General features: G+C 50.5%; 2 protein-coding genes across 2 annotated transcripts; both read right to left on the reverse strand.

Moving 5' to 3' along the window:
• Nucleotides 1-4551: 4551 nt before the first annotated feature.
• On the reverse strand, nucleotides 4552-6967 carry LOC147967771 (uncharacterized). Its single transcript, XM_087523248.1, has 3 exons — nucleotides 6827-6967; nucleotides 4927-6699; nucleotides 4552-4749 (listed from the first exon to the last, which is right to left on the reverse strand). The coding sequence occupies exons 1-3, from the start codon at nucleotides 6965-6967 to the stop codon at nucleotides 4552-4554; spliced, it is 2112 nt and encodes a 703-aa protein (XP_087379374.1).
• Nucleotides 6968-7161: 194 nt separating this feature from the next.
• LOC147967772 (uncharacterized) lies at nucleotides 7162-8406 on the reverse strand. The gene has a single exon (XM_087523249.1). It carries the CDS (start codon nucleotides 8404-8406, stop codon nucleotides 7162-7164), a length of 1245 nt encoding a protein of 414 aa, XP_087379375.1.
• Nucleotides 8407-12668: the final 4262 nt, after the last annotated feature.

The following is a 12668-nucleotide window of genomic DNA, read 5'->3' on the forward strand; positions in this document are numbered from 1 at the left end:
CTGCAAGCTAATTTGGACATGCTTGCCGTGATCCAGCATTTGTGGCTGTGGACTTGTTGTCGCTGTTCAGCAGACAGGTGGGGCCAGGTCATATAAATGCCGCATCAAGCAACCAAAACTGGCCTTTTTCTCCCTCGGCCCATTGTTGTAATGCTGAATAATGTGTTCTTTTGCATGGGCCATGAACGTTCACTGGCTTGCATTTTTTTATTTCTACCGACGATAAACAATAGGGAAATTCCACACTGTGGCTTTGATATCTATCAAAGAAAATCGTAGAGGGATATCAACCTATAGCTCTATACTGTTGTGGATCCTTCCTCGTGGAGTCTGCAGCGCTGTGGAGTTTAACTGCTCATCGCCATGATCCATTACATGCTGCCTCAATGCGTGAAAAGATAGTGCAGGGCCATGAAGACAACGCGTCAACATCTTTCTTGGTTTGGTAATCAAATAATTCGAAGAGATATATATTGTCAAATTAAAATGACATCAAAGTTACACCACCTGTTCTTTCTTGGTCGTTGGAAGGTCAGTGTAGAGAGATGACATATCTAGCCAAACTTATCTACAGAAAAAGTGTGTTATATCGATAATATAAAATATATTTCCCAAAGAATCTAGTAAAATTAATTAAAACTTCAAATGATTTGAAAATGAGGAAGTACCATCAACAGGACATCGCCGTGATCCAAGTTCAACATGTGAAAAGGGCCCATGAAGGCGACATATCAACATCTTTTTGGTTCCGTGACCATAGCCATTTTTGGTGAAATACAGTGCAATAAGAGCGACATCATAGCTATCCTATTTTCTTCATGGCCGTTGGAAGGTCGGTGTACAGAGCAAAGATGATATATAGATAAATCGACTGATTGGTTTATACTACTCCCTCTGTTCACTTTTACAAGACCTTGAAGCATTTCAGACAATGTGTAAAACAGTCTATTTGAAGTTGTCTGAAACGACTTGTAAAAGTGAACGGAGGGAGTAGTACTTTCGTGGAGCTGAAAACTAGCTAGTTTGGACATGCTTGCTCGTTGCAATACTATTCTCACCCATGATCCAAACCTAAATTTTTAAGAATTCAGAGGAGTGCGCACGGCACTCCTCTACGTCCACGTGTGCATGTGAGGATCTTCAGAATTCAGAGGAGTGCGCACGGCACTAGCAGTGTAAAACATAGAGACACTTCTGCATGCCCTCCGGTCCACCGACGATACGTACGGCGATGCCCGATGCTTCTCAACCGTCGGTGTTGTTCTTTACTTGTCATCGGGCCAGCTGGCGTGCATTGTTACTTCCTTGTACGACAACATTGGCGAAACAGAATCTGATGCGTTTGTCATCGGTCCAGTTTGTGTGCATTGTTTCTTCATGAACATTGGCAGAAAAAAAAATGTTCAAACTAGCTAGTTTCTTCATGGTCATGGTACCCGCAAAATAAAAGTTTCTTCATGGTCGTCGGAACGCCAATGCATAGAGATGATATAGATAAATCGGAGCTTGATTTTCGTGGAGCTGAAAACTAGCTAGTCTGAACATTTTTTTGAAAAAATATTAATATCGCGAAGATATTAATTACACTCAATCTCCTCATCAACAAAATGTCTCAAAGACATTCAGAATTCACACGGCCCGAGCTAGTCTGGACATACTCGCTCGTCCCAATACTGTTGTCACCATGAGCCAAACATAAATTCGTGGCTATTGACTTGTTGCTATCGCTGTTCAGCATGCAACTGTCAGGTGGGCCCATGCCATATTAGAGCCGCACCAAACAACCAAATTCGTCCTTTTTTTTCTTCTTTGCCTGCTACTCCCTCTGTTCCAAAATACTTGACTTTCATTTGTCTAAAAATGAATGTACCTATATACTAAAACATGTTTAGATATATCTATATTTTGACAAATTGAAGGCATGTATTGTGGAACGGAGAGATACCTTTTTTTTGAGTGGAGCCTATCTGAATTTTAATCCGGATAGCAACTTTGTTGTCCGTGGCCTTCACGAGATGAGAGGGAGGAAGAGAACCAGTGCGGTCAGATTTCTAACGCTCCGATGCTGAAAGCACACCACGTATGATGTGAACTACCGATTGATTATTTTTCTGTTGGCGGCATGCATGTTGCTGTTGGCGGCATGCATGCATGTTTATCACGAGCCAAAACATTTCAGCCAAACGGGACTATTGACTTGTTGTCCCCGTTTGGCAGACAAGTGGGGCCAGAGCACATTTCAGCCGCGTCGAACAACCAAATTCGCCTTTTCTTCTCCGTCTGCATAATTTATTTGTCCGTGGCTTGTGTGAGAGGGAAAAAAGAGCCGGTTTTAGTGATGTCTATTTCTCTTTTATGGGAGGTGATGTCTAGTTGATTTCCGATGCTCTGATGATGTGAGCGACTACGTACATATTGATTCTGTTTTAGGCGGAGCAGGTGCTGCTGTTAGGCCAACTTCATCGCACGACCCTATCCTGTCCGGTCTCGTTCGTTTGGGGTAAAAGGGATAAAAAAGGCGGCCCAGCGCGCGGGAGCAAACGGACTTTTGTCCGCTTTGTGTCCGCTTTCGACCCATTCCCGGTCTAAACTTGCGCCGTTTTTGGGGTGAAACGGACAACACGCGGACACGCCGGTCGTCTGTGCGTGTCCTCCCCTGGCCCGCCCGTCGGTGGCACAAGACGGGTCTTTTTCTATCCGCCCCCCTCCCTCCCTCCCTTCGGCCGCATCCCCTTCACTCTTCCCCACTCTTCCCGTCGCTGCCGCCGCCGCCACTGCCATTGCAGCTGTGCAGTTCGGACGCGAGCTCGCCCAACCCCTTCCCCTCGGCGCCGGGCTCGGACGCGCCCACGGCCACCTGGTTTGCGCACCCGCCGGCCGGTTTTGGAGCGGATCCGGTCGGTCTTGAGCTCGGCCGGCTGTGGGAGGCCGGGCCGCGGCATGGACTGGCCGGGCACCTCGCCGGAAGGCCTTGGCAGGGCCGCAAGGCCACATACAGGCAGTGGCTCCTCCTCTAGCCGCTCGGATCTGCACCGTCGGTGGTCCGCCGGCAGATACACGAATGGCGGTCGGCCGGGCTCGGTGCTTGCCCAAAAGCTCGCCGGCGCACCGTTGCCACTCATTAAGTGCGACCACTGCTCAAGGATGGTCGTGCGCTGCGTGTCTACAACGTTGGAACATCCCGGATGGGTGTTCATCAAGTGCTTAAACGATGGGGTATGCGCTTTTTTTAGCTTCGGTTTGTGCTCTAGATTTAACTAGTTGTGCTAACTTCAAATTTTGTTGTGTAGAACGGATGCAAGTTTTGGTATTGGGAAGAAGAGTACATCGATATATTGATAGAGCGAAATTTAATACATGTTCGTGCACTTTTAGCTAGCATAGAGGCTGTAAATGAGACAAGTGCACTTGTTGCTAGATTAGAGGCTAGACACGAGACTAGGTGTGAGGAGGAAGCAACATCGACTTCTGGCTTGAAGAAGAAAGGAGGATGCCAGATCGAGCCTCCTCCTCCACAGATCAACAACGAGTGCATCGAGAAGGTCCTAACCCAACTCAAGGGAGCAGTTATGGAAGTTGGGTATCTTTTAAAATGTATTCTTGTGATTCTTGTTTTATTTGGTCTTGCTTTGCTAGTCAAAATGTAATGATGTATTTTTCATGTACCAAAAATGAATGATGAAATAAAGTTAAGGACTTGCAAAGAAATAATACGCGGACAGGATGCGGCCGGGATGCGTTCGCGCGCTGGACGCACGGCCACCGCATCCTAGGACAGGCCCGGACATGACCCCAAATCCCTACCCAAAGGGACAAAAACCAGATAAAATGGACGTCCGTTTAGAATCGCGCGGTAAAGTTGGTCTTATCCGGCGAGGTTTCAAACATTTTCTTTGCAAAACAGAACCTGATGTGTTTGGGCGTTCACCTTTGACTGGCTGCATGAACGAAGGAATGCATAAATGAAGAGCAAACTAAAAATGTGGGCTGGTCTGAAGCTTGAATCCGAGCAGATAACCCTGACATTGATCTGCTTCCTTGGCGGCATGCATGCGTGCAGAAAGGCACATGTGATGCCAGCAGCGTATGTACATGTACTCCAGGTTGGGGGAAAAGGAGCATATGATCCAATCCAAGCTCAAGGTGCCACAAAGACGACACGTCCGCATCCTCTCTCTGCTGTCACTCACCTCCGATCATATCCACTTCTAGCCTTCTAAGGAACCAATAAACTACTCGAGCAGAAAAATGGTTACATCCACTAGGAAGCAAGCCAGAAAACTACTGTACCTTCTTAATATTTAAATCATCTACTCCTTTCGTTTCGAATTACTTGTTTTAGATTTATCTGGATACGGAGGTATCTAGCATTAAAATGAGTCTAGGTACACGTATCTAAACAAATTCAAAACAAGTAATTTAGGGAGTAATAAAGTAGACGTAGTGGCTGTACACGAACGGAACAGAAGCCGAGAGGATACGTGTACAGACTGATTTTCACTTTTTCAGATAGCTGGACGCGCAATGTTTTCTTTTTCGGGGTGTGTGGTCTCATTGGAATTTTGGAATCATGCTGACTTCAGATGTTGGGAAAGAACCGTTCACGGTCAACCAAAAGTTGTAGGAAAAAGGATAAAGAATCAGCTTTGCTTCTTCTTTTTTATGCACCAGATCTCTGTTTTTTGACGAAAAAGCAGCATGGTGCTGATTTTCATTGATGTAGATGTAGGAGCAAACAGTTACAGGAAACTGGGAAAGAAAAAAAACACGAAAGAGGAAGAAGCAGAAACATGGTAGGCGTCAGATGCCCAGCCTAAATACACTGGCCAAGCGACCTCGAGCTTAAGGCGGCTCAAAGAAAGTGGCCATGGGTGCCGGTCCCGCCTGTACCCACATCATGGCTTCGTCAATGATTCTGGAGTGTACTTGAGACGCCGTGTCGGTCTTGGCGTTGAAGATCCTGTCGTTCCGCTCCTTCCAAATGCACCAAGAGACTAGCAAGCAGGTGGCCTTCCAGGTAGCCCTTTTGGCGCGCGGGAGTGACCGTGTCTGTCTTCTGAACCGCGTCTGCAATCGGGTATCAGTAGGCATCGCCAGGTCCGAGAAGGGGCTGCCCAGAGAGCTCGCCGTTTTTGACCAAACCTGCATAGAGAACGGGCAGGCCGCGATGAGGTGGTGCGCCGTCTCCGGTGCCGCCCGGCAGAGCGGGCAGACCGGGTCATGCGGTATGTGCCGTCGTTGGAGGTTGTCCGCCGTCAGGCACTTTCCTCGCAGCAGAATCCAGGCAAACATTTTGGCACGCGGCGCCGCCTTGGCCGACCAGATGATCTCATTGTCGTTGATTGGGATGGCACCCTGGAACATCTTGTGATATGCCGAGGCAGCCGAGTACTTGCCATCCGAGGTCCATTTCCATCTCATGCTGTCCTGCACCCCGTCGCCGAGCGTGATTGCCGAAGCTGCCTCCCAGAGCTCGCAAAGTTGGTGCAGCACTGTGGCGTTTGGGTTAGGTTTGATGTATCTCAGCCAAGCGTTGCCCTCGACGGCCGCACGGAGCGTAAGCCGTCGCCCGTTGCAGTGCGCAAAGAGCTCCGGCCAACGGTCAGCCGACCTACACCCCTGTGCCCAGTGCGAGCGCCAGAAGCTCGTTTTCCTTCCGTCGCCGATGAGTATCTCCGTGGATGCTCTGAAAATACCCTCAGCCGCTGGGTCATGGGGTAGCATCAACTCGCGCCAAGGCCTGGAGTCATCGATCCAACTGTTCCAGTACCAGCGAACGCGGAGTGCGGCCCCTTGGCGCTGCAGATCGTGCACCCCAAGGCCACCAAACTCGCGCGGCCTGCAAACCTGCTTCCAGCTCACGAGGCACTTGCCGCCCGGCGAGGACTCGTCTGCCGCCCAAAGGAAGCCTCGTCTCAGCCTATCGATCATTTTGAGGAACCAAACTGGCGGCGCGATCGCCATGATCCGGTAGATGGCCATGGCAGTTAGCACCGATCTGACCAATTCGATCCTGCCCGGGAGTGCGATCAGCTTGGCCTTCCATCCTCTCAGTCTCTTTGCAAGGCTGTCTATAACTGGCTGCAAGTCCTCCCTCCTCAATCTTGTATCCGAAAGCGGCAGGCCGAGGTATGTGATTGGGAAGGCTTTGGACTTGCAATCCGTTTCTACCACTGCCTCCCCGATCTGATCCTCCATGCACGCTATTGGTGTAGCCGCGCTCTTTGCCCAGTTGGCTCGTAGCCCAACGACTGACTGGAAGAGATCCAAGAGAGTGATGGCGGCGTGCATCTCATTCCGCGAAGGGTTAATGAAGAGCACGATGTCATCTGCGTACATCGAGATTCTATGAGGCATATGGACCGTGCCAATTGCAGGGAGGACCTGGGCTCGGCTGACCACTTCGATGAGCCTAGCAAGTGAGTCCATGACAATGACAAACAGGAGCGGGGAGAGGGGATCGCCCTGGCGGAAGCCTCTGCGGTGGTAGACTGTGTCAGATAGATCACCGTTGATGCCAATTTTGGTTGACGATGTTGCTAGCAGGCCTGCAATCCAATTGGTCCATCGGTGGTCAAATCCTCTCGCACGAAGCAGATCGATCAAGAACTCCCAAGAGACAGTGTCAAAAGCTTTTGCAAGGTCGATCTTGAGCAGAATGGCCGGCATTTTCTTCATTTTCAGGGTTTTGATCATAGCCTGCACGTACATGAAGCTGTCTAGGATAGATCTCTTCTTAATGAAGGCGCTTTGACATGGATGGGGCAACTAGCCCTTCCATTGCTGGTTGTAACCGTCGAGCAAGGATTTTCGCTATGAGCTTTGCCACACTGTGTATCAGGCTAATTGCTATGAACTCCGTTAGTTGCGAGGCACCTTCCCTCTTGGGCAGTAGGATCATGACGGCCGTGTTGAGGGCCTGCAGGTTCGCAGAGTTGCACCCGGCGAACTTGGAGATGGCAGCCATCAGGTCTCCCTTGATGATGGGCCAGCATCTCTGGTAAAACAAGCCCGTAAAAATCCGTCCGGCCCAGGTGCTTTCTCTGCGTTGAGATCATTGATCGCATCTAACACTTCCTGCTCCGAGATGTCGCTGTCCAGGTACTGCAGAATCCCGTCATTGGGCAAGTACTGTAGGGCCTCAAAGTTGAGAGTCGCCGACTATGGCCCATGCTGCCCTAGCAGGTCGGAGAAGAAATCACAGGCGAGTTGAAGCTTCTCTCCTTGCTCAGACACATGTTGGGCCTGGTGTAGGAAGGATTGAATGTGATTCTTTCTCCGTCTTGAGGAAGCCTTTATGTGAAAGAACTTGGTGCAAGCGTCCCCTTCTTTGACCCAGATCACACGCGCCCGCTGCCTCCAGAACGATCGCCGCAGTGCGCTGATGCCCAGTAGCCGGACTTTCAGGTTGTTGCGGAAACGGTGCTCATCGATCGTCAAATCCCTCGAGTCTCTGGCCTTGTCTAATCTGTAGATCAGCTCGTTGATCACATCTAGGGCGCTGCTCATTTGGTTCAGGTGCCGGTTGTGCCACGCCTTCAGAGCCCGGGCCACCCGTCCCAGCTTGGTGTGTAAGACCACATACGCGTCAGGCGACAGAACTGGCTGCTCCCAGGCCACCGCGACCACGCCGTCAAAGCCCTCGATCTTGGCCCAGAAGTTCTCAAATCGGAAATTTCTGCTGTGCTTGAACTCGGTGTCACAGGATAGCAGCAACGGGCAGTGGTCACTGACGGCCGAGGATAGGCCCTGCAGAAGGTAGGAGGGGAATAGGTCGTGCCATCCTTCATTAAATAGCACCCAATCGAGCTTCACTTTCGTTGCATGCTGTTGCTCGTTGCTCCAGGTGAAGGATCGACCATGGAGATACAGGTCCTTTAGCTCCATGTCAGAGATAAAATGGCGGAACGCGTTCATCATCCTGCGATTGACCCGATTGTTGGATTTGTCAGCCGCCTGACAGATGAGGTTGAAATCGCCAGCACAGATAGTTGGGCCTGGGTTCGCAGTCATCGCGGCTCTTAAGTCGCCCAAGAAGTTGATCTTGTCTGCATCAGCTTGCGGTCCATAGACACCAATGACTCGCCAGGCCTTCCCTGACCTCCGATGACAGCAAGCAGCGGAGATGAAGGACGGGGTGCAGTGCGACGAGGAGACAGTGATCTCGTCATCTTTCCAGGCCACGATAATCCCTCCCCGAGTACCAACAGCCGGCTGGAAGAAGAAATCGGTGAAAGCAGGCCCGCAGCACTCTGTGACAAACTCTTTGGAAACCTCTGAAACCTTGGACTCTTGAAAGCACACGAATGATACATTAAACTGCTGCACTAATCTCCGAACTACACCTCTCCTAGCAGCCGAGTTCAAACCTCTAACATTCCAAATTAGCAAAGGACAGCTATCCATGGGAAACTACAACAGATGGACGCAGAACGCTGATGGCTGCCCTAGACGGCAGGGGCAGAAGCAGCACCAACCACAGTCACCCTCACTCCCGGAGCAACAACCAGCGCCGTGAGGGCCTCAATCTGGGCTAGGGTTAGTGGGCGGTCGAAGGAGAGCTCGTAGCGGCGCATGGCGTCTTCCCCGGGCGCTCCAATGCCAAGCTTCTGCATGGTGAGCTGCTGCGCCCGGGCCACCGCGTTGAGGGTGGCGGTTGCTTGGGAGGCCAAGCGCCCACTGCGTCTAGGGTTGGAGATCGGCGAGCGCCGGCGGCGTGGCGCCCTCTTCTGAAGCGTGGGACGCGGTAGGTTGGGAGGAGCCAGCGGCAGAGCGACATCAGCGATGAGCTGGTCTACCGCCGACCGCGGCCCCTCCACGCCCCCTGCCAGCGGGCCCTGGCTCTCTGTGCCCAGGGCGCATGCACGGTCGAGACGATCCGACACATGCATGGGCAAGACCGCACATGTGCCCTCGTGGGCCCCTTCCGACAGCGCCCCTCTTTTCTAGTCTAGCTAAAAGGGAGCAAAGCAGCGGTGTCTTTTAGGCACCCGAAACCTCAAGAAAAGAAAATAAAAGAAAATGAGATTTTGCCAGCAGCTGCCAAAACCGTTTGTTGCATAACAGAACACAATGTCATGTGATAGGCATGGGCGTCTACCTACCATTGACTGAATCATCTGATCAGACACTGACATGATCTAGTCTGATCCGATTGGCTTATTCAGAGAGACCACTTTCACCGACGTGTGCATGCATGCGAGGATCATCATAGGAGTGTGTGCACAGCCCTAGCCGGGTATACACGCCCGCACGCCGTACGGCAATGCTTCTCGACCGTCCATGGCGTGCTTGTCATCAGCCCAGCTGGTGTGCATTGTTCCTTCCCTGGACGACAGCACTGGCGAAATAGAATCTGATGCGTGTGGCATGAGTCGTGAGAGGTACAGTTGAGCATTGAAATAAGATCAGGACGAGCATGATGCTTCTAGACCGTGGAGTGAGTTGGATCATTGGTCACAAAATGTCAACGAAACATCTCGTCCGTTCAACTAAAGCCTAAAAAACCCTAAACCAATTTATAGTACACCTTGACGCGGTGGAGTGGTAGCGAGGGCTGCGCCGGACCGCGGTACTTGAGGTGACCGCTCGAGTATGATCTTTCATTTGCGCCTGGTACTCCTCCTATGTCGCCGCTGCCTGTGTGAGGAGACACGTTGCGGCTCATGCTCCTCCACGTCACCAGAGGAGAGGATGACCTTCTCCTTCCTGGGGGAGCGACGGCGGTGGCACCAAGATCTGGACCCGGAAGGAGATCCGGAGTTACCACTTGCCAGTGTCAAGAACAAAAAATTTGGCATTGTTGACGGCGGCAAATGGGCATGGAAAGGAGCAGAGAGGTGGTGAACAAAGAGAAGAGGATGTAGGGTGTGGTGTGGAGGGCACCATAGCTATGCATAAATAGGTGTGGTGGGCCAACTGGCGGACAGTCGGCTTCAATGCGGTGCACTAGTTGGAGTAGGCTTCTCCTTTGTCGCGCCAGCATTAAAGCGGCCACGCCCGCTCATCCGGTCACGATCCCTCTAACCGGCATCAATATTGTGTGGAGTCATGTTTGCTCTGTAGCGGCCTGACTGACATGAATACATGACAACTGCTTTGTGGGAGAGAGTTTTTTAGGCGGAGAGGGTTTTTTGGGCAGAGAAGGTTTTGGAGTGAGACGTGGCGGGCAGGAGCTTACGTGGCGGCAGTCAGGACACTCGCAAACCTCCCCGTGGTTTTCATCTGGTTTGTGGGATTTCGGACAAGTGCAGTGTCTGCGGTTTGATGGGGTACCACATTGGATGGCATGTAGCATCCGCACACCCCAGTCCGGACCTTTGTGAGAGTTTTGAGGGTCCGCGTTAAAGATGTCCTTATTCACTTAAAATGATGTATGGCTTATGCATGGTGGGAATGCACACATCCAACACTAATACACAGAAAGAAGAATAAAAACGAAGCGATCAAAACAACAATCATAGAACTACAATAAACAACCATCAACACGAACCATCTCTTGACAAGACAAGGACAAGGGGAAAGGTTCTTCAACAACAACGTAGAATGATCCCAAACGTCGTTGTCGTCGGATCCAACTACGAAAGGTTAGATTATGGGTTTTCAGCCTAAAGATCAAGTATGAGCAATGTCTTCAACTGGGTAACAACGTAAAAACACCATCATTGTCCGGTATGACCAACTATGACTATGACCTAGAGTTTTAATCCGGAGCTCAAAACCGGGTACTCGAGAAGCATCACTAAATTGGAGTCGGAATGTGTTGTCACCACCACTTTCTGCAATCCTAGCAAGTATATGTGTGCACGACTAACGTGAGATGTCATGCAAGTGGTGATCATGCTCGCACAAAGAGGCAGTCAAGCAACGAGAAAACAGTCGATCGCCATCAAAGGCTTCGAATGAAGAAGGTTTGGCACACACCACAAAGAACGACAAAAGACGAAGGACACCGACACCACCAAATGCACAACTCAGGACAGCTCTGACAATCCCTCACCATCCTTGCAAGTATTGTATTGTAGTTTCTATTGCCCATCTGATATGTTCTGGTATATGGGTGTTGACCTTTGATTGACTGCATGAATGAAAATTGAGAATGGTATGAAATTCTCATATTCTTGTTGCCTGCTCCTTGTTGGCTGAATGCATGTTTATCACAAGCCATTTTTTCCCACCTACTTGTGCATGCATGGCAATACACATCAGCACATTTGATGCAAGTGTACATGCTGTGAAGAAGGAGCAGGGTCCACAAATTTTGAAACATCCCAATTTTTTTTAGAGTTTTTCACAACACTTAAATATGAATTTTTAAATTTTGAAGCATGGCAGCACGTGGAGGGTAGTACCCAGTATTTCCCTATGACTCAAGCCAAATATGTGAAGAAAAGGTACAGGTCAAAGAGGACACATCATCATCCTTTGTCCTGCTGTCATGTTCAGTCTTATCCACGTCTTGGTAACTATGCAAAGTGATCGAGCATAAAAAATGGTTATAACTCGCATGAAACTGTGAGAAACTATTTTTCGAATAATACAAACCCATGCTATCTCGCATGGAGGCATCGGCGTTCTCTTCGTCCAATCTCGCAGCCCAGTAGTTCAGCAGCGGCGCTAAGTAGGCACAGCTGGCGATGTTCTCATCCGCGATCGCCTACAGCTGCGCCTCCGTGGCGGCAGCTTCCCGGCAAGCGCCGGCTTAAGTGCGGACGGCCTTATAGATCCCATGTTGATCCTTGACGAAGTTGGGGTTCACCACGGCCTCTTCGCTCACGTGCTAGCCGTCGATTTGGCCCTCCACCAGGCGGTGTTGCACTAGGAGGAACAAATTATACCGATGATCCTTCTGTGCCTGCTGGAACGCCGACCTAGGCGCCGGCGCGGGCTGCTCCTCCGCCATGGCGGCGTTAAAATGAGCATGCGCCTGCTTCATGGTGATGTCGGCATGCACAAACGTGGGCTTTGGTTAGGTGTCATCGGAGTCCGTCTTCATCGTGGGGTCATCCTCGTCGTCGGAGACCTCGGGCGAGCTGGATGGCATGTCAGTCCTGATGCGTCTGGCACGGCTCTGCCAGGCGGCCGCGAGGACGGTCACCTCGTGCTTCATCTCCGTGGAAAGGTTTTCCCACAGAGCGTCGTTGCCTGCAGTCATGGCGGATGTGGTGCAAGGGAGGAAGATATGGAGTTGCTTGTGTTGTGGCGCGGAGTTAACTGAGTGTGGCCGCCTTTAAATAGCGGATTCCGATGAGGCCAGGTGTCCGGATGTGTCAATGTGTGATGCCAATGTGTTGTGTACTCCAGGATGGGAAAAGGGTACATGGCCATGGACACGACACGTCAGCATCCTCTCTCTGCTGTCACTCGTGTCCGATCATATCCACTTTTAGGTGCCAATAAACTAACTCAAGCAGAGAAATGGTTATATCAACCAGGAAGCAAGCGAGAAAATGGTACCTAATGCATCTATATACAAGTACTCCAGAATCTCGTACTTGTTGAAAGATCAAGAGAAAGACGGAAGAAAAACTATTAATTTTGCCAGCAGATGACAAAATCGTTTGTTTGTTGCGTAACATAACCTAATGTGGTGTGTTGGGCGTGGGTGTCTGCCGCTCTTTGAAATGAAAGAAACCTAATCATCTGACCGGACATAGATAACCCGGCAT

The sequence above is a fragment of the Triticum urartu genome, chromosome 5A (genome assembly GCF_056163025.1).
Source record: "Triticum urartu cultivar PI428250 chromosome 5A, HENAU_Tu73, whole genome shotgun sequence".
Classification (NCBI taxonomy): Eukaryota; Viridiplantae; Streptophyta; class Magnoliopsida; order Poales; family Poaceae; genus Triticum; species Triticum urartu.